This window comes from Lissotriton helveticus, chromosome 5_1 (genome assembly GCF_964261635.1).
Source record: "Lissotriton helveticus chromosome 5_1, aLisHel1.1, whole genome shotgun sequence".
NCBI lineage: Eukaryota > Metazoa > Chordata > Amphibia > Caudata > Salamandridae > Lissotriton > Lissotriton helveticus.
The window spans coordinates 1,118,111,248-1,118,136,474 of NC_136065.1; the positions used below are offsets into that span (position 1 = coordinate 1,118,111,248).

Here is a 25,227-nt window from a genome sequence, read left to right on the forward strand (position 1 = left end):
GCGGACTGTGGACACACCTCCGTCTTAGACATTTTCCTGCCTGTCCTCCTGCCAAAAGTGGGTCAGGACAGGGGGGTAATATTTTCCACTAATTGGAGAGGTCTGAGTCCCATTTCATAGGTGCCATGTCCTTTGAAGCTTCCTGCCCAGGACAGATAATCATGCTTCGAGAAGGTGTGAAAATACCCCTGCTCAAAGCAGGCTTTGTTCCTGGCCTCTGAGAGTGAAGGCTCCCAGACCAGGAGGCAGGGCTAGTGTTGGTAGGCTGGCTGAGATCAGTCTGTAACCCAACTAGAAGTTGGTAGGTTTTCAGTGGACAACTCTAAGGTGTTCTTTGTGTGCATTCATTAAACAAGCCAACCCTGGAGGTACAGTGAAGACATCATGGAGCTGGGGAACTCGTACTGATAAGTATCCAGCCCATGGTATCTTTATGGCTTCCCTATGCACTTTCAATTTCCAAGAATGGACTTGGAGATTGTGGGGTCATATCCACTCAGGCAGATATGTCCACAAATGGGATGTGGTGCACCCTGGCTTAGGGTGTTAAGGCCTTCTGTATAGGTGGCTTACCTATATCTTACATAGTGTGTGTGGGCTGGGCACGTCAACTCTTTAGTCTTATCTGCACCAAGACACTTGGTTTGCACTGGCAGTGTGCATGATCTTAGTCAGGTTCCCTAGGGTGGCACAATACATGATGCAGCCCTATTGGACCATCTTCAGATCCAATTCCTTAGGTATCAGAGGTACCATTTACTAGGGACTTTTATAAGGAGACTTAAGTTGTTCCAATTGTGGAACAAAGGTACAATTGTGGGAAAGAGATCTAGTACTGGTGACCTGGTTAGCAGGGACCCAGTGCAGTTTCAGTCGAAATCACATCATTCCAGGCAAAAAGGGGGAACCATGTGAAAAGAGGCACTTTCCTACAGAAATTAACCTCATCTACCTCAAAATGAGAAGGAAGATCTAACCTTATATATAGATCATACATTCATACACTCTATTGGACTTGGCCCTCCCTGCAGGGTAATTCCCAAACTTTTTACCTTCATTCTTCTGTTTTCTGAACCCATTTTCGTTGGCTAATAGGACTCCAGCACTGGTTAGTAGTGGCAAAGTGTGCAAAGTGCTTGTGCCTACCCCTTCAAAATGGTAAACTTGACTTACACCCAAATGAACCCATTTAATTTTCTTGTACATCTCTTGTAAAGTGGTATCCAGGGCCTGCTACTTAAGTACTACCAGTGGACCTGAGCACTTCTTCTGTCACGGTTAATTAGCCTTTTAAACATGTCACTTGTCTGCAGCGAAAATATTGTTTAAGAGCAGGCGGTGTTCCCACCTTTATTTTTTAAATGCATCCTATTTTCCTTTAAGGAAAACAGGCTGCATTAAAAAAAAGGCTTTGTTTAAAAAGCAGTCAAATACATTGTGGTCTGCTGACCCCAGCAGGCCACCATCCCTGTGAGTGCTGACTATTCTTAATGGGGTCGCAACTTGCGACCTGCCTCATGAATTTTAATGAGGCTGGTCGTTTGTAACCCCATTGGGAATCGCAAACCGTGTCTGCACACTGTTGTACATTCCATTTTGTGAGTCGCAAATTGCGAGTCACAAAATAACACAATTTTGACTTGCAAAATGGAACGGTTGTACATCTGGCCTTTAGTCCTTAGTAGGTTTTGTGTTCTACTTCAACATTCTAAGTGGTAGAAAACATTTTGTCTGATCCAGATCAGAATTAACTGTTCCTCCTGGAGGGGAGGGAAATTGTTTTCTGATTGCCATCCTTTTCTTAGTAAACCCAACTATGTGTGCAGCTTTCCACTGTGGAAGTATGTTAGTCATTGTACCCATTCCTTTCAGTGACTGGGACCAGCAAGCCACATGAAAGATGAAAGTATGTGTGTCCCCCACTATCCAGTACTCAGTATGCAATGAAAGTTTCAACTCTTAATCGTTCATGAGTCTCCATGCAGATGTGGATGGGCATTCAAGGTCTTTCTCAGGTAGGGTATAGAAAACAACTCTCTATTGGTCAACAAGTTAGTGGGTAACATCAGCTCTCTCACCTTTGATGGTGCCTGAATGCCCCGGTGACTTCATGAGCTGGGATAAAAGTCTGTCACTTGTTGGCATACAAGGAAACACTTTGGTGTTTTAGCAAGAGCTATCCCAAAGGATTACTTGATAATGATCATTTTTGAGGACTAGGCAGGGCTATGCATCAGGAATGATGTTTTGCCTAGCAAATGGGATTTGGTAAAAATGAAATTCCGACAAAGTGATAGAATATCTGTACACGTAATTCTATAGCCAGAAGAGGGATAGCGACTACTTCATTGTGGGTCGAAAATGGAAAGTTGTCAAACATCCACAAACATACTTGTCTGTATTCACTAATAGTTTGTAGGATGCTTCCACTTCCTACCCACCAAACTCTCAATGGACAGTAATACATTATTCTAAAGGTGCGAATGTGGAGGAAGCACATTGAAAAATGTTTGGGGTGCTTTTATTGGAAAACACTTTTCCCCATACACAATTTGAGGCAAAAAAGGTTTACAATTAACAGTGCTTAGGTGTCTCATTTCTTGCAAAGGAAATGTGAACCTTTTACGTTTTATGTGAGTAGTTCGAGAAAGCTGCAAAGTTCCACAGATTTTCAGGGGAGGCAAGCAGGAGAACATGTTTGACTTTAAGTGGAGTTCTAAATTTAAGCCCGCTGTGTTTTGCAAAACCATTGCTTCACACAAGCTCGTGCAGTGTAATCATAGAGTCCTCAGCACAGGTTACCTGCACTTACACAGGATTTCTTTTCTACAGCCTTAATAATTGATGGCTAGTTTTGTAAATGCTGATTTTTTTCATTCCATTCCAGTCTACTTTCCTTCAGCTGCCAGAATATTATTTTCACCTTTTTCCTGCTGTGTTTTCTTACCACTAGTAGCACTTATTCTTTCTTTCGAACAAAATGCATCCTTGCTCACATTTCCCAAATATAAGGTGAAAAACAGGCTGACAAAAGTTGCTCAATGCAACAAGATCTAGTAGCATCTCTGTTCAAGAAACAAAATATATTTTAGCAATTTGACAAAGGAATTTCGTAAAAGGCTCCTTTGATTCCTTTGAATGGATCACAAATTCATTCATAGAAACCGCTGAGTTATCACACACACAGCCTAATGACCGAAGAGCACAGCTGTCTCGTGGGGCACTCGGTCCTGTGGATGCTAATTGAAAGTAACAACCTGACTGCTGGAGAATTAGACCTGCAGCGTGAGTCTTAACCAGCTTCTAATGTCTCTAGCCAGGCTCCATGGGGCTTCAATGGCCTGCTGGAGGATTTTCTTGCTGATTTTCTGAGATACCGCAAGAGATGAAATTGGTCCTTCTCCCCAAGGACAGGCTGTCACTCTTCCCTGAGCCTTGTCGTCTCTTCACTGGGATGCGCCTCTGCAATTTCTTCAGCGCTGCCTAGACCCCAATCAGAGGCAGAGTCGCTGCCTCCTGCAGGAGCATCGCCGGAGCCAGCGGCTTCTGTGGCAGGCGCTCAAAGAGCTGAGGTCCTGGCGACCCAGGTGCTCAATCATGCCTCTGACTATCTGTAAGTGATACAATTTGAGACGAAAATAAAAATCAAAGATAAGAATAAAGGACGGAAAAATGAGATTACAGTGGTAGGCTGTAAAATCCGGCAGCGGTGGGAGCATTGCCACAGTGTCAAATGTATATTCACCGCTAAGATAAGAAATCACGCTGAGGGTGAACTAAAAGCGCAAAAGGAAAAAACCATGGGCGTTCGGAATCCACTAAGTGGAGTTGGGTAAAACAGGCTCAGTTCCAAGCAGTAGACCATCGCACATTGCAATGTGAGATGAAGCAAGGCTAGCGGTAAATGCTTAGGAATCACAGACTCGCTTTGAGACAGGCTGGTGCAAGGATTGTAGCATCCGAAGTTAAATATACATTCTGCACCATTGCCTCAGCAGAAGAAAAGTGTGGTGAGGATTAAGGCCAATCCCCATCCATCAGCACAGACTCTACTAGGTCACTCCAACACTTGTGCTACTAGGAGAAGGGGCACTTCCTTTTGAAAAATAGTGGGTACACTGGGAATAAATAAGTGGGTGTTGGGTTGCTCCTGGCAGCCTTGTATAGTTGTCCTATATGTGTGGCGGGTATCAATATCTACTACATCCAAAAACGTCATTTACCTCCCATGCAACTGGAGCATTTTCAGTGCTACAGCCCTACGAGAACATTAAACAAGCCAAACAGAGTCGTCTAATTCGCATTGCATGTTTGAGAGGAAAAGCACAGGTGCTCTATTACAGTTTAACAGTGGTATAGCTCACAAAATCAGACAGTGAGCACAGTCAAACAGGAAAAAAAGGGAACAAGTCAAAAGTGATGTGCCATTCTGAAATAGACCTCATAAATTCTCAGAAACATCCACACCGATTAAAATCAGTAAAGCCACATTTGAGACAGGGGCTATTCACAGGTCAGAAGTCAGTCCACACGTTTATTGGTCTATACTTACCCACACTAATATGATTGTATTGACCCTGCCGGTGGACTATACTTTTCAGCCTCAATGCTCTCAGAGAAGATCGTGTCAAGAGTTTTAGCTATAAACTTGCTTTATTGAACAGTGCTGTGGGCCAATTTAATAGCAAATTATTATGAACCAAATTTACTAAACTAAACAGAATATATTGCTATATCAAATAACAGAACTTCCTGGGATTATTATAGCATAACCTGGTATGTGTTATGTCTGCATCTAAATGGCTTTAAATGATGTTTGTTAATCCTTTATCCAAGGCCGTGAGAGGCAAACATCCGCATTACAGGGAGAGTTTCACGAGAGTCATATTGTTTATACTTCAGGACCTCTCAAATCTCCTTGAATTGCAGATGTACGGAAATCCCATTGGTTTCACCCATGATTCTTATCCTAGGGGCTATTTATCAAAGTAATATTTAAATCCTGCATTCTTATTGATTGCAATATGTTTGGTTATGGAAAAACGCTCTAGTGTCATGCAAACAAACTGTGGGTCCCATATGTGCCCATTATGAATCTGCAATTAAACAACCACTACCAGTTTCTTAAATTTAGCTGTTTAAATTTGCTAATTGATAGTTGATTTAAATTATTAAAACATTTAAAAACTCTTACAACGTTTCCAAATACGTACATCTGATAAAACTAAAATAATACATTTGAAAAATTAATTGATTTTCACATAAATAATGTGTTAATGCATTTTTCTTAAAAAATAATAAATGTTATTGAAGTTTTTAGTACATCAAGGCCAGAGCGGCCTTCGCATGAATACATATACCTTATCGCAAAAGGTGTCATGATACTAGCGTGGTATAACCAAACACAAGCACATACATGACACTACCCTCCAGAACCCCGTACATCAGTGAGACCCATAGAGACACGTATTCTGCAAAAAGTAGGGACTGTCCACTATATCTCCCACGTGATCGTACTTCCATCTCAATGAGGACTTCAGCTGGCCGTATAGATGGTAACAAAATGCCTTGATAATTTGCCCACTGCCACCAAATCCTACCATGCTTCAGGAGGCAGCCCCTTGCCTGAAAGACTACAATATCCATACACCTATCCATAGCCGTCATCCACACAGCCACCGAAGGCGGCGACTCTGACTTCCAATTCTGGGCTATGTTGTGCTTGACTAAGGATAGTCCCAAAAACAAAAGATGCTACTTGTATCGATTCCCTCTGATCACCTCCGTACTGTGAAAGAGAATACGTTTGAGGTCAAGAGTAAGCATGAGCGCAAAATCCGCTCCGATCGCGGATTTTGCGGATTTTCGGTAAATCCGCGATCCGCGAACTCTCGCGGATTTACCGAGAATCCGCAATCCGCGATCGGAGCGGATTTTGCGGTCAAAAGTTCAAGCCTGCATAATTTACGATGGCGCCGGCAAGCTGCCAGCGCCATCCTCAAATGGTTACTTAATTAGCTTCGACAGGAAGCTCTAATAGATAAGATACAGCAGGGGCTCGAGCGCCTGCTTTATTTTAACAGTTGGAGCTTCCTGTTGAAGCTAATTAAGTAACTATTGCAGGAAGGCGCTGGCAGCTTGCCGGCGCCATGGTAAATTATTTCAACGGTGCCCTAGTTGAAGCTTTAATTCAGTGACTCATTGATCAGCCCAAAAATTAATCTGCTGCTCTGATCGGTCTCTGCCCTTTTATACACACAAGAGGCATGCTCGCATGGACGCCCCGTCCGTTTGGCCCCGCTCACACACTCGAGGTGTGCACCGTCTTCCCGCCATTTACCCACTATGATGGACATTTCACTAAAGGGACCCCTGCGCACTTCGGCGCGATTGCATAGTAACACACACTTGGTCGCTGGAACTAGTTGAAGCGCAAATGCAGTGACTCATGCATCAGCCCCAAAAAAATTGTGAGCGTTGGGAGGCTGGGCAGATGTGCCTTCTTCCCAAATATACCATCGATGCTGCTCTGACCTTTTAGACACACAAGAGGCATGTGCGCTCGCGTGGAAGCCCCGTCCGTTTGGCCCCGCCCACACACTCGAGGAAGCCCCGCCCCCAATCCGCAAATCCGCTGAATCCGCTAAATAGGCGGATTTTGCGGATCCACGATCCGTGGATCCGCTAAATCCGCGAATCGTGGATCCGCAAAATCCGCCCATGCTTAGTCAAGAGAAACCTCTCAAGACTATACCTTGGCCAGGCAAGAGGTCACTCCCCGCCAAAAGGGATGCAAAGCTGTACAGCTACAGACCGTGTGGAGGAAGGTCCCCTCCTCCACACCACAACGGAGACACAGGAGGGATGATATCACACCCATCCGCCAGAGGCGGTGTCTAGTATAAGGCCCTATGCAGATACTTGGATTGAATCAGGCAGTGGCGAGAAGGGTTGTATGATAGAGGCATGCATGGTTAAACCTCGTGTGTTGCTGCCATGCAGCCTAAACCATGAATGCGTTTTAACCACACATGTCTTTATCACGCAATTTCGTAGTTTAGGCATGAAAGGTAAAGGGTTATGTGTGACTAAGGTTGCCACTACCCCAACGCCCTCTCCCACCTGACCACCCCCCAACCCTGTGCTGTCCCCTAAACTACACCAACCCCTTCCGCTACCCTGAGACCTATTAAGCCTAAAATCTACCCTGAATACCCATTCCCCTCACCATGCCCTAAGGCCTAAAACCCTGCCCTTTTACATACACTACCCCAACCCTCATGCTGTCCCATAAACTACAACTCCTTCCACTACCCTGAGACCTAGCACGACCCCCCAGGCCTAAAATCAACCTGACTACCTGTTCCCCTCACCCTGCTCTATGGGCTAAAACCCTGCTCCTTTACATACACTACCCTGACCTACCCCCACCCGCACTGTCAATAAACCTACCCTGACCTCCCCAAGCTCCCCAGCTCTGAAAACTACCCTCCCATCCCCACTTACCTCACCACATCTCTTCTTGGCGTCTTCCTGCTTTCGGCTTCCCAACAGCAGCAGCTAGATCTCGCACGGCAGTAACCTCGCATATGCATGGTTAAGGCATATGCATGGTTAAGGAAAGCGTGGTTGAGCTTGCATAGTCAGAGCATGCATGGTTAAGAACGCAGTGTTCCGATTGTTTCCCCGGTGATAAGATATGGCTGCACCACGTGGGCCACCATAGCCTCCGTCCAATCATCGTAGTTTAAGACTTCTGTGTCTCCCCATCACTTCTTCACCAATGCCGGCAAGGTATTGTGGCTATGTGTTACTAAGGTCTGATTTATTTGTCTAATCTTGTGGGCCCCTAAATCTCCCATCAACACCCTACCATCCAGTGGGCTGAACTCTGGCAGTTTCTGTCGGTTCTGAATGTATGAAAGTAAGGGATCTGTAAAATTGGCTGTGGTATCCTGCAATTGTTTGAAGGATTTCAGAACTGTTCCCTTCATGATATCCCCCAAAGTGGAAAGGCCTTTGCTGTCTCAGGCCCGGAACCCCGGCAACGCAGACGCCTCTCAGAGAAAATTCCCTTGCAACAGTGTAGTCCCCCCGGTCAATCTTCACCACCAGCCCATTCATCAAACGGTTTGCCACCATACACAAATGACCAGCTGGGCTGCCGGGGGAAGATGCTCCATTCCCCAGTAACTATATAGGAAGTCAAGGATTTACCAGTCGCCCGTAGCCCTTCACCCATCTCTCCACTGCGTAAGCTGAATCATCCTGGTCACTGTACAACCAATCACTGATGTTGAGTAGGTGAGAGGTGGCATAATATAAATGTAAGTCAGCAGCCGCGATCCCCCCCAAAGAGGTGGACTGAACGCAAGTTCAGAGAGCCATGCGGTTCGCTCCTCCCCCCACAAGAAATAGATATGGAATGCATTCACTTGTCGGAATCACAAATGTGAGATGTCGTAGGGGTAGTTTGGAAGCTGATATAACAGTTGTTCCAGAAACACCATCTTAAACGTGGCTGACAGTCCCAACAATGACAGGGGCAATGGGGCCCATGCCCTTACTACCTCCTGAACCCAAGACAACAAAGGGCCAATATTGTGAAACCCTTAAAAAGCTGTATCAGGGCAGATATAGACCCCAAGTAATGAAAACCGTAAATTGCACCGGTCAAGTCTGATCTCCATGCCGTCCTGCTTTGAATCCAACATATCGTAAAAAGTATCGACTTCACCAGGTTCATGTAGAGTCCCAAGGTCTCACCAAATCCTCATGATTAGCAGTATCCACAAGCCAGAAAAGGCCGGTTCAATAAAAAAAAACAGAACATCGTCAGTGTATAATGCTATCCTATCAGATATCTTGTCAGACCAGTCTAAAACACGCATAAGGAGGTCACACTTCACTCATGCGTCCAACTGCTCCACTGGGAGCTCGAACAACAGACCCGGGGGAGGGGTGCGTAGACGCTGCCCAAAGTCAATAATTTACCCCGTCATTAGGGTGTACCTCCCACCAAAATCAGTCGATACTTTGGTAGGCCTATAGAGAACCCTGCGGTGGATAAGAATCGATGTATCCCATGAGCCCCTGACAAACCCTGAGTGGAATATCTGTTCAAAAACAAATTTTGCCAGGCAGGGTGCCTTCGTTCCCATTAAATGAGTCTCTTGTAGGGGCAGTATATCCATCGCGAGCCTCCTGGCCCGCTTTAAGATTGCCCCATGCTTAACTTTATCTAGGATGCCCCTAACTTTCCACGTCATGGTATGGACCCCCCCAATACGGACCTCAGGAGCCTGTGTGGCCATCCATGTTCAGGGAGGAAACCATGCAAATTGAGAGTGTCTGAAGCTCATAGTGTGTCTCTGTCTGTGCCAACCAAAGCATAACAACAAACCATTAATAGCAGAAAGAACTCCCCCCACCCCAATACCTCAATGAACCAGAAGTATCTGAAGTGACGGGTATTCCAAAAAGACTCCAATGGCCACCCAGGGGGATCCCATGCCAATGGATCTCTGAACTCTCAACCCCCAAAAACATATGTCCTTGAAAGCCTGACAAATTTGCTTCAAGGAAAGGAGCCAGGCCTGGAAATCCCATGAAGGTGAGGGAGTCCAAGTCGACTGCCAGAGCAACAGGACCAGAGGTCAAAGCCGGTACGCAACCGGAACGATGACAGCATCTACGGCCGTGCATCAATTTAAGGGTACTCTTCTTGCTTCTGGGATCGCCAGTTGGAGCAGGAGATGTGTCGATGTTTCGATGTGGATTTGTTTAACCAATTGCATCAGTAACTTTGGGAAGAGTCGGACTCCAGCAACTGCGGCGTATGTGGCCGCAGGTGTATCGTTTAATCTGTCTGCACAAAGATCGCCTCAGGTGTATCAAAGAACAGAGACTGGGACTTGTAAACAAGTCACAAAGCATGCTGGCTATGACAACATATAATGAACGTTCAGCTCTCACAGTCTGCTCTTTGCCTCCACAAACAATTGTCATTGTTGTTTAGCGATCCTGGTATAATCCGGGAAAATAATGATCTATGTGAATCACGTACAAGTTTATCCTGACCCTGAGCAAATTTGAGGATTGCATGCCTGTCTAAATGAATCAGCAGCCTGGCTATAACTGGCCGGGGTCATGTGCCCTGGGGGTGGGTAGAGGCGTGCGCCCTCTTGATAATGAAGCATGGGAAAAGGAATTCCTCAGGCTTAATGGACCACAGACATTGTGGAACACCTCCATTGAGGAACCTTCGCAACCCTCCGAGAACCAAACAAATTGCAGATTGCTGTGGCGAGCGTTCCCTTTGCATCCATTACTCATGCATCCAACTCCTTAGTAACCACTGTCAGCTTATTAACTTTTTGTTGGAGTGATGTTACAGTGTCTTCCACTGTTGACACCGGAGTCTCAGCCTCGGTAATGTAATCCATGGCCTTCTGGAGATCCAGTCTTAATAGAGTGACCTCAGATACCCACCGCCCGATCTTTGCATCCAGCATATAGCATAGTTGAGTGATGGCCGCAAACAGTGTGGCGTTGTCCAGGGTCACTCCAGTGGCCTCAACCCCCTCTGCTGTGCTAGCCCCTGCTGCAGTATAGCGGCCATGGTACTCTGCTTGGGCAGCGGGGCAGATGACTTGTCCTTAGTCATGATGATGCATGAAGAGGGCGCTCCTAGGCTGAACAGGCCCTGTCAGCTGTGCAGAAAGTCCATTTCTAGTGGGCCTGGCAATGTATCCTACCAAGCACCACCGGGCCACCCTTGCACATAGCAACACTGATCTAGAGTCAATGTGCCACTAGCCGGGCCTCACGGACTCTACTGGTCCAGGGCCACAAGCTGCACTGGGTCATAGCATGGCCGCCTCTGCAGCCCTGTGACCAGCCGCAACATGGACCCCAAAATGGGATCCTGCATGCCGAACCCCCAACCTGCAACCTGCGGCAAGCCCCCACCAGGAGCAATAAAGGGGTGCACCCAGTCTCCAGCACACCTCTCCAGTTATATCTAGGCAGCCCGGGTGGTGGGAAGACCCCAGACCAACTCGGACCAACTCGGACCCAAGAGAAGTCAGCATGTGGATCAATCAGTCTTAGCCCCCGCTACCCAAACGTTGGAGCACAGGACACTGTGTAAGCCGGCTGCGCCCATCCACTCACCACCACCACCAGCAGGTAACACAGTCTCCGAGGATTCAGCCCGGTCTCCTCAGGACCGTGCAGGGCTCCAGCTGCCACCCTGTGACCTCTGCTCCTCCTGGGCAGGCGGCTGACACCTGACACCACAACGTCACCAAGGCAGGGGCAGGCACCACGCCTGGCCCACCGAAGATCTCCTCAGGCACAGCTTCGCCCCTGACCACAGGCTCCACCCAGCCCCACTACGGCAGACACGCCAGAGCCCCACGCAGCCAAATTTCCTCCAGGGGCACCCACCATGTCCCCGACCTCTGCGACACCTCCACTCAGTTGCAATTGGGCTGCGTCAGTCCTGGCTCCCCTAGGACTGCGGCAGTGAGTCTGCAAGATGAGTGGGCAGGATGATGGCGGATGATGAGGCCTGACTGCTTGGAGCACGCTCAGTCAGCATCCACCATCTTACTCGCCAGGCCATGCCCCTAATGCATGTTTTAATGTTAAATTAGCTTTGCATGTTTTGACCTAGTTTGCATGTCTCTAATCTCCTCTGTGTATTGAAACATTTCCTTTATGTTATTCATGTTTTTAGCACAGAACCCCTTGACCAACACCCATTGACCTATAGTTTGGAAGTGATATCTGCCAAAATCTTCATGTTATGTATAACAAGTCGTTTTCAATAAAATGCTTCTCTCTAATTCTAGCACTATATGTACTTAGTTACCTAACAAAATAGTCAGGTGTACAATTCCAAAAGTGTTTCTTAAGTGTCCCACACAGTTGTGTCTATTGATGCATTTTTTTTATTAACTGTACAATTAATTAAAATCATTAGAGTAAAAAGTGCTCATCATATTGCAGCTAGAACAATAATTTAAGACTATTATTTTTACAGGAGTTTAAAATACGTTTTGATAAAAAAAGTTTGACTCCCCTCTCCAAGTTCCACCAAAGTCGATCTTCCCCAGAGTTAGTGTTTATGGAGATGTGGTTTTAAAGATGACCGGGGCTCCCATGTTGTTCAATGGGTGGCATTGTCAGGTAATGATTCCTTCCCCTTGGCCTCTAGACCATTCAACATGAGAAAGGTTTTCCTGACTGGGATGCTGGAAGTGCAGACAAGCATTGATGCACGGACTAGGCCACCTCAGCATCCTTGCGCTGGGTTTGCAGTGATCTTCTCCAGAGTTTTATTGCATTAATTTGCCAGCTTTTAGTCAGTCCTAATATGATGGATAAAATTCCCCAGTCTGGCTGGAAACATCATGCTCTTTGTGGAAAAACACATGGCTGATGCTTCGCTGCAGGATTTTGTTCCATTGGTGGAGCAAATCGGACGCAGTAATCGCCTTCTTTCCTTGATAAGACTGGGGCAACAACATAGCAGGTGGAGCCACGATTCCCTCTTGTATGGGCAGAGTCTGCATTTAGTGGCTTCCCCTCTGCGAGCTCACACAGTATTAAAATCCGCAATTCCTAGGGTGATCAGTCTCATGGACAGGATTTTACTTTGAACTGATGGTGTAATGGCATCACTTAAATAAGCCTGAACTTTGCCTACTGTATAAGAACTATTCAAGGATTCTAAGAGTGGACTTGAACGAAGGGATTTACAGTCCAGATCAAATGAGATTTCACACACTTGTTTATTTATCACTTTTTTCCATGTGTTCAGGGGGATGTCCGGCCTCGATATGCTTTCTCTCACTATATTCAATGTCTCAATCGCTTTATCGAGTGCAGAGTGCCAGGGCGTGCCAGGCTCCTCAAAGATTGATTTTATTTTGAGTTTTAAGGAGTTGTCCGGAGCCCTTAAAATCCAGAGGTAGAGTTTTATGATGTCACCCTGGCACATCAGGTCCGGCCTTGCCATTCCCAGATCCAATCTTAGCCTCACTTGCCTTGCTGCCCTTGGGATTTGAAACACTGTTTTATAAGCTTTAGATTGCACTGTATTTAAGTAGCCCTGCAGTGATCCTGGGAAAGCCTGGTGGCCATAGCTGATTGCAGGTAGCAGTTTCGCTTTCATAGCTTTCAATATTGGGCCGGCGGTTGGACTAGTCAGCTGTTGTTTAGTTGTTTCAGTAAGTATATGACCCTGTTGGCCTTAGTGCTTTGATGTTTCAAATGGGCAGTCGCATTAGCCCGATCCGTCAGCCAGACCACTAGGTAATTGTATGACACCGCTGTCTTGATTTGCAGGTTACCCAAATGCCATTGTGCTTTCTTTTTCTGATGGTAGGACCCAAAGATGACAACCTTGGTCTTTCCTTGATTTACTGACAGATATTGATGTTATTAAATTGATTTCAAGAAGTTAGGGCTCTTTGGAGACCCACTTGTGTGTGATCCATTATGGCAGTGCTGCTTGGAGCACGCTCAGTCAGCATCCACCATCTGGCTCGCCAGGCCATGCCCCTAATGCATGTTTTAATGTTAAATTAGCTTTGCATGTTTTGACCTAGTTTGCATGTCTCTAATCTCCTCTGTGTATTGAAACAGTTCCTTTATTTTATTCATGTTTTTAGCACAGAACCCCTTCACCAACACTCATTGACCTACAGTCTGGAAGTGATATCTGCCAAAATCTTCATGTTATGTATAATAAGTCGTTTTCAATAAAATGTTTCTCTCTAATTCTAGTTACCTAACGAAATAGCCAGGTGTACAATTCCAATAGTGTTTCTCAAGTGTCCCACACAGTTGTGTCTCATGGTTGACTTTTCATTGGGAACTAAAAGAGGGTTGTGAGAAAAACATTTATAATCCATATTCATCTTTCTTGACCTGCAATCCCCGTTTTGCTTCGTAAATAGCAAATTCTTTCATCTAGGGAAGTGTTTGTGGTGGTAGAAGTCGAATCGATATACTTCAGCATTATCATGAGGAGCTACCCAAGTTTGCAAATGTTGTCATAATCTAGGTTATTGTAATGAAACTACTTACCTGACGACACACCATTTGACTCTAGAACATGTTGGATGTTCCATGTGAATGTCTTTTGCCGTTCAGTTAAGACATGTTGTCTCTGGAGACCTGGATCCAATTGGCAGCCGGTGGAATTATGGTGAGGCTGTTCCAACCCAATTAAAGATAATGTTAAATGACTGCCTGCCTACATGCCTATGGGTCACCAGCGGCAGTGCATCCTAAAATGGGGATGCTGAGACAAACTTGCTTCTTGCAACATTGCATTGGTGGGTTCCTTCCAGTCACTGAAGTTAGCATCTTTTACTTCTGTAAGTACATACATTTTGACTTCTCGTATGTCTCCTTCCCAGTGTCTTAGAACTTTAGACTCAGGAGGAGTTCCGATTATTTATTAAACTATTTTCTATGCTGAATTTTGTGTAGAAAATAAGTATTTGTAACTTTTACATACAGCCCTTCACATATCATCTTGAAGAACTCTTGCCTTTACCTACTTATCTTTCACAGAGGGTGGCATCTTGATTGTACACATTTAGACATATATATCCAGATATGATATTTTGTATGACAATTCATACAAGAATTGAATTTGTACTATGGGTTTTTCTGATTGATAGGGTAGGAAAACACAATTCCGTACTTGCTAGGATTTTAGCTTCTTGCAAGTACTTTGTCTGCCTTGTATCCTGAGGGATGAATTCTTAGTGTCTGAGGCTGTTAAAATAACAAGACTGAGATTCTACTCTCAGGGAAGCTTTAGGCCTTCTGTTACAGTTGCCTATGTCACTTGGAAAAGTGACAGTTATGATACAACCGCTCTCCAGAGTGTGAGTGCCTGACTTTATTAGTGGACTGCTCCCTTCCCTGCACATTTGTGCACGGTAGCTGTTGCCCCATTACTGCTGCTAACCCTCTGGTCAGGAGTTCAAGGCCCTCCTCCATCCGCAGGTACCAGCCTACACCTCATCCTTGGTGGTCTAGTGGTAGAGCATCACTTCTCTGCTGCTGTGCTACCCTCTGTGTCTCTTTTTCTATTTTTTCTGCCTTTTTGAGTCTGCCTTGTCTTATTCTTTGCCTTGTCTTGTTCTTTTTCTGTCCCTTTTGCACTTTTCTTTTCTCCTTTTACATTTGCCACTCATAACACTGCTGCTGTGATTCCCTGTGGTCCCACACCCCTCCAGAGACACTTTCCTGCTCCCTGCATTTCCCACCTCCAGCTGTCCAGCCCCACCCACTACATTATGGTGGGCGCTGTGCGGCCGTGCAACGGGCACACCACTGGTGCACCAAAGGCAAACCCATCTGCACCCATCCGTGCCTGGACTGCACCCAGCACCATGGACCAGTGGTCCTTGGACCTTCCAACGATATGAAGCCAGCTCCCTCCTCGCCCTCAACACAGGCCACCATGCCTCCTGTCACCTTGTGTTAACGAAGGACACCCAAGGACCCTTCTTCCGTTGACACTGCAGCTACACCCTTGCCCACCTCCACACTCCAGCTTCTCTCACTGCACACCCGACCAGCTCAGCTGCATCCTCCTCAACACGCGCTCCCTCCACAAACACATAACAGAAATCGGGGACCTCCTCGATTCCACCCCTCTCGATATTCGCCTTCCTCATGGAAACCTGGACTGACCCCAGCTCTGGCCCGGACATCACCACTGCAATCCCCAACAGCTACAAAATCACCTGCAATGACCGCATCTACCGACTAGGAGGAGGTATCGCCATCGTCCACAAGAACACCCTCCACCTGACCACCCACTCGTATCACCCAACAACAACCATGGGACAACTCTACTTCCAGACCAACCCGAACACCACCCTCCATGGCACCCTCATCTACAGTCCTCCTGGCACACACCCGCCCTCCACTGACATCATTGTCTACTTCATTGCACCCTAGGCTCTCGCATCCACTGATTACATCCTACTCGGTGACCTCAAATTCCACCTCTACAACCCCAGTGACCAGAACAAAGCATCCCTTCTGGAGAACCTTGCCAGCATTGGACTCAAGCAGCTTTTCACTGCTTCGAACTATGCAGTGGGACACACTCTCAACCCAGTCTTCTCTGCCAGAGGAAGCATCATCTACAACCACACCACTGAACTCCTGGACCGACCACCACTGCGTGCACTTCGCCTTCACCACACCCACCGTACACCACTGCCCACACCGTCTTAGCTGGTGCAAGGTCACCGAAGAACATCTCACAGACTCTCTCAGCACCACCACACTGCCGACACCAGCAGACGCTAACACCTCAGCACACAAACTTCACCGATGGATCTCCAACTGCGCTAACACTCTGGCACCCCTCAAGAAGGCACCCGGCAAGCAACACTCCTAGAAAGCCAGCTGGTTCACTCTTGCCCTCCATGAGTCCAGACGCACCTTTAGGTGGTTTGAGAAGAGATTTCCCACGAGCTTCGTCGCACCATCAACTGCTCCATCAAGACCTCCACCGTCCCTGACGACTGGAAAAACACCCAGATCAACCCCCTGCTAAAGAAGCCATCCACTGACCTGACAGACCTCAAGAACTTCAGATGCAAAAACAATAATTGATGGACGGAATGTTGCACAATGGCAGAACATTCACCCCCAGTCAAAGATCTAGGTTTAATCCATCGTTATTTTGCTCACCACACCACCCCAGTTCGGACATGGCCATATGCAAATCAGCCTTGACCCTGTGCCTCATGGGAACAATCCAGTCAGCACTTCCAAGCCATGTCTTCCCTGGACCGGAATCAAGCATCCTAGGACCGGTTTCTGGCTATCAGCTGTCATCAGCCAGGATAGCTTGTGCATTTTGCTTCTCAACAACTTCAGACCCATCTCCCCGCTCCCCTTCCCAGACAAGGTCATGTAGAAGGCCATCAATACCCAACTCTCTGAGTTCATCAAGGAGAACCACATACTGGATATCTCCCAATCTGGCTTCTGAAACAACCATAGCACAGATGCCTTACTCCTCACCGCCACCAATGATATCTGCTCCCTCCTCGACCATTGCAAAACCGCAGCCCCTATCCTGCTGGACCTCTTGGCCACCTTCGATACCATCTCCCACCTCACCCTAAACATGAGACTCCATGACGCCGGCATCTGTGACAAGTCCCTGGACCTTCCTCACTGGCCGAACACAGCGATTACCTTTGTTCCTCTCAGAACCCACAGAGATTATCTACAGAGTGCCACAGGGCTCTGCCCTGAGCCCCACCCTCTTCCACTTCTACATGGCCCCTCACTGCCATCGCCAGGAACCATGGACTCAACACTGTCTCCCATGTTGATGACACCCAGGTGAACCTCTCCCTCACCAATGAACCCACAGCTGCCAGGGACAACATCACAGTGGTATGAAGGTAGTTGTCACCTGGATGAAAGACAGTTGCCTCAAACTCAACTCGGACAAGACCGAAGTACTCATTTTGCTACCCACTCCCTCTGCTTTGTATGACTCCTGGTAGCCCGCCACATTGAGAACTCCCCCACCCCCACAGACTACGCATGCAACCTCTGCATCATACTGGACCCCTCGCTCATAATGAACCAGCAGATCAAGACCGTATCCTCATCATGCTTCCACATGCTCCGTCTGCTTCAAAAGACATTCATTTGGATCCCCACCGAATCCAGAAAGACGGTCACCCACGCACTCATCACCAGTAGACTCGACCACGACAACGCACTCTATGCCGGCATCACCCAGAACCTCCACAGGAAACTACAGAACGTGCAAAATGCCGCAGTAAGACTGATCCTCAACATCCACCGCCGCTGCCACTTCACCGAACACCTTCAAGAACTCAACTGGTTACGAAATAATTACCTTCAAGCTCCTCACACATGCCTACACAGCCCTCCACGATGCAGGACCAGCATATCTGAAACCACGGCCTCGGATTCCATGTAGCCGCCAGACCCTTCACTCTGCCCAACTGACCCTAGCCACCATCCCACAGATCCATAAGACCCGAGCCGGACAAAGATCCTTCTCCTACTTCACTGCCAAAACCTGGAACACTCTGCCTCTCCACCTCAGGCAATCCCCATCGCTACCCCAATTCAAGAAGGATCTCTTTAACTGAACCCCAGTGCCCTGATGGATCAGCGGCTCCCCTCAGCGCTTTGAGACCCTCAAGGGTGAGTAGCTATGCTCTATAAACCCCTGATTGATTGATTAAGTGCCTTGACATGTTACACCTTATCTCTCTGTCTAATTTAAGAGGGAATACAGGAACAACTACAATGAAGGATTGCAAATACAGATTTCGTCATTATCTTTTGGCAATTTCATTCTTGCCAGTCATCTTTTTGCAGGTATTCACTGTCTGACTGCAGATTGCAACATTTATGGATGAGGGGATATATAGGGTTTTTAGGATCTCCATGAAACAGAATAAATAAAGAGCCAACTACTGAGTTGCACCTTACAATGAATTTACATTGTTTACACGGTCGGCGCCTGAATTTTTTAAAACTAAATTTGGTTTCTACAAGTCCTCAAGAACTCTTCCAGTCAGTCAGTCATAATCACTTTTTTTCAGTTAATTTAAAATGATAAAAGTACACTACAAAAATTAGTTATAAAAACAACAATAAGACATAACAACATTCATTATCTCTAGGACATAGTAAAAAATCTGATTCAGGACAAAAATGTATCTTGGACATAATAATCAACCAGATGGGCATTCAATTCATTATAATTATAATTCAAATATATCGTCTCATGGGGTCCCCCTTTTTTTCCTTTATCTAACCGACGCAACTAGGAAACTAGCAATATTAATAGTTTCCCATACATTATTAAGCATCTGTAAATACATTAGTGCATGCCTTACCTGCATAAAGCCTTTACTCTTTAAAATAGTTACTATAAAATGCTTACAAATGTGCAAATAATGCTTGCAAAACATGGCAAAGTGTCTTGCGTAGAAAAATGATCACAGGAGCAGGGACCCAAATCCTCCACCTTTCTCCATCCCTGTGGCTTTGCCAATAAAATGTGCACATAATTACATCTAAATCTTGTTAAAAGGAAGCGCTGTTGGGGCTTTGTTATTACATCTAAATAGGGTTCTATCATAAGGTTGGTTTTCAGTAATAGGTGGGCTCGTACCGTTGGTTTCATCAGCTCTCTAGCCTCTCTTTCATGATGTATCATATACAAGTAGGTTTTCTTGACCCAAGATAAATCTTCCTTCGATAGCTTATCAGGAGAATCAAACAACTCGGGCGCCCTAATTGCATTGTTAACCTCTTAACATAACTTAACCTGGTGATGCAACTTGCTCTATCCAAGGATCGCTATCCCGTATAATCTCATGGTTCATTTCTAATTCAGGATTAAGCCAGGTCATTATCCATTTAATTAAGGGGGCTATTCTGATCAACTCTGACACAAAACCAATGCCCATTTCCTGATGAATAATATTGGAAGGCGTTGGTTGCGGGACTGATAGCAAGTTTCTCAAAATTCATTTTCCACTATTTGGAGATCCTTAACCTCCGTGTATCCCCAGATTTCAGAACCGTAATTAGAGATATCAATGTATTTTGCTCTATATATATTTAACATTGCTTGGATCGGCTTAGCCCCTAAGTTATGCACCAAATCAAGAACAGCTACTGTTGATCTTGCCGGAGCATTTCTTTTGGCTTTCTTTTGTGATGCCCATGTAAACCTTTCATCGAATAGAACACCTAAATACGAAAATGTGGTCACCCTAGATATTTTGTTTCCTTCACAGTAATACGTTTTACGTTTTTTGGGTCTAGAACCCATAATCATCGTTTGAGATTTAGAAAATTTAACATTTAAATCCAGCAATCTCATAAAATCTGTAGAGGAACTTAAGAGACACTGTGGCCAACCGCTGTTCGTGCTAATAAGGCGGCACTGGATGCATATAAAGGCGCTGGTATCAGATGCCCCCCCCCACTCGTAGAATATCTTTGCAGGCTGTACCCAATACTAAGTCTAAATTAATAGTGTATAAGGTGAACAAAAGAGGAGCTAAAATACAACCCTGTCTAACTCCTCTAATGATATGTAATCCCTGCATGTGGTTGCCCTTTAGGTCAAATCTTATCGTGGCAGTAGGGTCCCTGTGCAGATCAGACAGAAAGTTTACGATATTTCGATCTAATGCCATTTCAAGTAATAAAACCCATAGCTTGGATCTGTTTATTCTTCCATCTTCTACAGATCTTCTTCTAAACCAACCAACTTTAAGGAAATCATAGTATGGTGGTAAAGTTTATTTTAATTTGTAATCTCCTTGCCTCTGGAATAACCTTCCACTTGATTTAAGATACCCCCTCCTATCTTCTACTCAGAAAAACAATTAAGACCATTATTTTAAAATAAAAAGTATTGTTCGGGGCATTCCCAATGCATAACACTGAGAAACTTTCACTATGATAGTTGTGCTTTACAGGATTTTAATAATATAACAAAGCATACAAGAGATCTGCAGACCACCATTCAAGCATAAAAGTTATTTCAGGTAACCAAAACATATACAAGTCTCGTATTTTTCAAAAATAATTTCCTCCACTTTAAATTGTGAGATGAATTCTCAATTTATACTGCTTTCCTTTCAGGTTAATAAAAACCGTATGCTGATAAAATCTCAGAGTGAATCAAAGATGGATTATAATGACATACAGGGTTATCACTTTTTTACATTAAAAAAACAGCTGCTGCTTACATATTTTACTTTTTCAAGTTTTCTTTGCTTTTTTCATAAACATATTTTTCATTTCACAAAAAATGTCCTTCACCAGCGCAATCTATGTAATCTGTAAAACTTTAGACTTTTCAGCACGTCTTTTCAGTACACTGCATTCTCCTATCATTAGAACTGATTATTCTCTAAAAGAAATAACTTGGTGATTAAAAAAAAAATAAGTAAAGTGAAAATTTCGTACCTGAACAAACACATAATCATCTTGGACAATCAGAGAGTTGGGGTCAATGTATCCAGGAAAGGGCTTGTTCCTGCCAGCCTCCGAGCAGTTCTGCATCCTGCAGGTTATATATTGAGCATCTGAAAAGCAGATGGGGAGGAGATGAATGTGTTAGAAGTGCAGGAATGCGTCAGGTGTTTAACTCATTGACCTACATCTCATCAGGCTGTCCACGCTAATGTGGCTCTAATCAAAGGCTAAATTTAATAATAGTAATTTGCCATGCAGTCACCTCTTGCCAATTACAGGGCATTCGTTAATGTGCAATTACAAGGCAATCTTTATGGCAAGCCATCTGCATAAATATCAAATGAGATCCCTTCTTCTGGTTCTTTCTTTTGCAGTTAAATTCAGAGGATTAAATATTCAGACATAAAGCAGCAAGGACTGCTGGTTTTCAAGCATGTAGCACAGAGGTGAACATTCAATTTCCTTTGTAGCAAAAAGTACACTAAGTGCCTGATTTAGAGGCAGGATGGGTTACTCTGCCACAACGATGACGGATTTTCCGTCTGCCAAAATATAAATCTGGATATCCCATTTGCCAAAATATAAACCAGGATATCCCGTCTGCCAAAATATAAATCCCATCGAATATAATGGGATTTATATTTTAGCGGACGGAATATCCGTCACCGCTGTGGCGGAGTAACCAAGATCTTATTCAGGCCCTTAGTCTGTCTGTGTACTGGAATTGTCACTACAAAATCACATCTCCACATACAAATACGTTCTAAAGAACATTGCATATAAAATTAAAGCATCTAATTCATAATTTTTCTGAATCATTTGATTTTGTTTTAGTTTACATTACTATCAATGTAAAGTAAAAAACATTTTAGAGGAGTATTGCTTTCTATGTGCTGGTCCGAGCAGTCCACTCTTCACCTGGAAGAAATGCAACACATTCATCTATACACCCATGCCATCACCATTTAAACTTCATAATAATAGTGTGCTATTATTAATTCATTACGCTGGTTAATGCTAGTTTCACCTAAAACTTAAAATACGCATACTTACAGTTCCTCTTATTGGATTTTTGTCAGTTGGCTGTCATTTTGTTTATTAGAATGCATTCTGTTTTCTAATTCTGTTTGGGATTTTTAGTGTTTTCTGTTTTCACTATTGTTTTCGTACTGCACAAACACTTTAACATTGCCTTAAGTTAAGCCTGTCCACTCTGTGCCATAGCTACCATGAGGTTGATCTCAGGTTACATTAGTGGTTGTTGATGTTCACTCAGATTAGATAGTGATGTTATTCCTTGGAGTGGGTGTCTACCGACCCCAAATAATAACCCCCTTTGCTAAACCATGATCTGCCACCCCAAATGGTATCCTGGTGCTTTGGCTCCTAAGAAGATGTGAAGTTAAATAAAGCTAGATGTTAATATTGATAAAGCCAGGTTTTAAGTGCCTTGTGGAAAACCAGATTGATTTTTCCAGTGTTAGGCAACTAAGTAAGAAAAGGAATGTCAACTAATTCAGAAGAGAAGTGTTTTAGGGTGACAGATACTGATATACGTGAACTAAAGGAGGTGTATTTCTGTAACTTAGACTGAGGGTAGAAGAGGCTCGTATTATAGTAGATATGGTGAACAAGACCAAGGGTTTTACAAACAATTTGCTTTCATGTAGTGAGCCAGTGGCGAATGGTCATACCAGGTCATATATGTGCCTTCGGTAAAAGACCTAAAATGAGACATGAGGCAGCATGTTGGCAGTAGTGGCTCGTGGAGGGAGTGCTGTGGGGCGGTGGAGGAGCAGGGTGAGGGCAGGAAATTACGGCATACGGCCGAACAGAGGTATGTAAACAAATAAATAAATAAAACAAATTTCATTGCGCGCGCTGCATTGCCAAATGCGATTCAGCGCGTGCAACAAAATTAGTTTAATTTATCTATTTGTTTATTTACCTCCATTCGGCCCTATTCCGTAGTTTACTACCCACCCTGCTCCTCCCCGGCCCCGCTCACCGCTCCACAGCAATCCCTCCACGAGCCGCTACTGCATGTTAGACTCTCTGAGCATAAACAAAAGCAAACGTGTCCGTCTCAGATAAGAGTTACAGTAGTCTAACACTGAAAATATTACAGCTTGTTGTGAAGTTTTTCTGGACGAAAATGGTAGCTAATGGAGAGTTCCAAGCAGAAGGCATATGAGGTAGTAATAGGTTGAAAATACTTTGCTCATTTAGTCCTTCAAAGAGGTTGTTGTGGAAGTAAAAGCCCAGATTGTAACCTGCAGAGGTACACATTAGGAGAGGAACCCAATTACAGGGCTTCCAGTTAGCAGATCAAAGTAAGGGATGCTTACCAACCACCGAACCTCTTCAGTCTTGTCTGTGTTGATTTTAATGAGTTGATTTTCTCTTAAGATATCAACAAAATTAGGCCCTGCCTGAAGGTAGCACATGTGCGTGAATTAGGTTAATTCAGGCTGATCACAGTTTGTGTAAAGTCTATTTAAGTTAATCATGATAACCTACAGGATCTGATGAGCTGGGATGGACATAATCATTCAAAAAGAGTGAGAGATGTGCACAGAGGGAGATTTTCTGAGACTGACTGAAAATGGGGAAGAGCTATTGCTGGTCTTGGGGGTATGAGGGCGTCATTCACAGGGCCTTGCTTCACACTCCAGCCTCTATAATCGTGGTTCACAGTAACGAGGGTTGCAGGCAGGTTGCAGGGCTGGTCCACAATGAATCTGGGGTTGTCTAGTACACCCCGACCGCTATTTCTGTACTGTGAAGAAGATTAAAACCAGACTGTGCCAGGTCGAGGATAGAATTTGTTTCAAGAAAAGTGGAAATTTGAATGTAAATTTCGTTTTTCCAATATGTCCCAATGCAGGAGTATTTTTAATATTCTAGAACTATTGTTTTAATCAAACCATATACCACGAGGGAAACGTAACAATGCAACGTTATCTTCAAGTGATGAAATAACAGCCCAACATTCATACCTACGCTGGGTTTCTAAAAAGCAAACCAACTGAAAAGGAACCTGCAAAAACACTTTTCGATTCAACTCACTTCAGCAGGACCCACAGGATTACACTGATTATCTTCACTGAAGATTGTTGAATATTGCTCTGAAACTAGTTTGAGGCACACACACACACACACACGCACAAAACATTAGATATTTTTCGCTGTGACTATGGGCCAATGCACGGCTCATAAAATAAGTCCATTTAGATTGCAGGCATTATAATGTCTATTCTAATTAGCTTTTTCATACATGTGATTTGTCATTCAAATTAGATCTCAGCCCCACAGAGAACAAGAGGAAATACACTCCGGCTTGCTTTAGAAGCTTAAAGATGATTTATATTAATGCATATTAGGTTGAACTGGTATGAAATATTATGCAACACAGCGTCATTTACAGTAATGCAAAACATTTGTGGTCAAGATCAAATCAAACAACAAAAAAACACAAAAGCAGAACATTCGATCTCATTGCGGAAAATGTCATTTTATTGGTAAGCAGATGAAGACATATTGTTTTCAGTCAGAGCGCTGAAATCTCAATTGTAGTGTACTTGAAATGCCCTGTAGGAATGAAGGCTGATGAATGCACTTTGACAGGGGTTGTGTTTTTGTTCCAGAAAACAAACAGGTAAGTCATGTGCCTCATTCTCGCAGCAGTGTGGATCATGAATCACTCTGAAAGTAGAGAGCCGAGGTCCATAGTAAATCACACAAAATCCATTTATTATCCGATGTGTAAGATAGCAGTGGAAAATACACTCATTAAAAGAACAAACCATCTGTCACGCCTATGAACCTTGAGATGCGAGATCCATTGTCATTCTTAGTTTAAAATCATTCTAAACTTGTGGACTGCTACAGAGCTCTCTTAACAGAAATTTTAGGGCCCCATTCACCTAATATTCGGTGTGCAAAATAAGCATTTTTACATACATCACCTAATTCTGCATGCTTAATACTGTGTAGCTCTGCGTGTAAATCGGCCTAAATGGATGGTGAAAAAGGTCCAAGATGTAGGCGCTAGCTGAGAGGGAGCCGGGTGGCATGAACACGGTCACCCAGGTGTCCTGACCGTTAGTCTTTTTACTCCTCCAGGGCACACTAAGCTGCCTCCTGGCTTTCACAGTGTTTTTAGTGCTAGGTTTTACC

General features: G+C 44.6%; 1 protein-coding gene across 1 annotated transcript in view; it reads right to left on the bottom strand.

Moving 5' to 3' along the window:
* The window catches only part of LOC144752596 (VPS10 domain-containing receptor SorCS1-like), a 1,975,184-nt gene that overhangs the window by 930,590 nt on the left and 1,019,367 nt on the right, over positions 1-25,227 (bottom strand). The window contains exon 7 of the mRNA XM_078640477.1: positions 21,040-21,158. Coding sequence (XP_078496603.1) covers positions 21,040-21,158 — 119 coding nt within the window. The remainder of the gene's footprint in view (positions 1-21,039; positions 21,159-25,227) is intronic.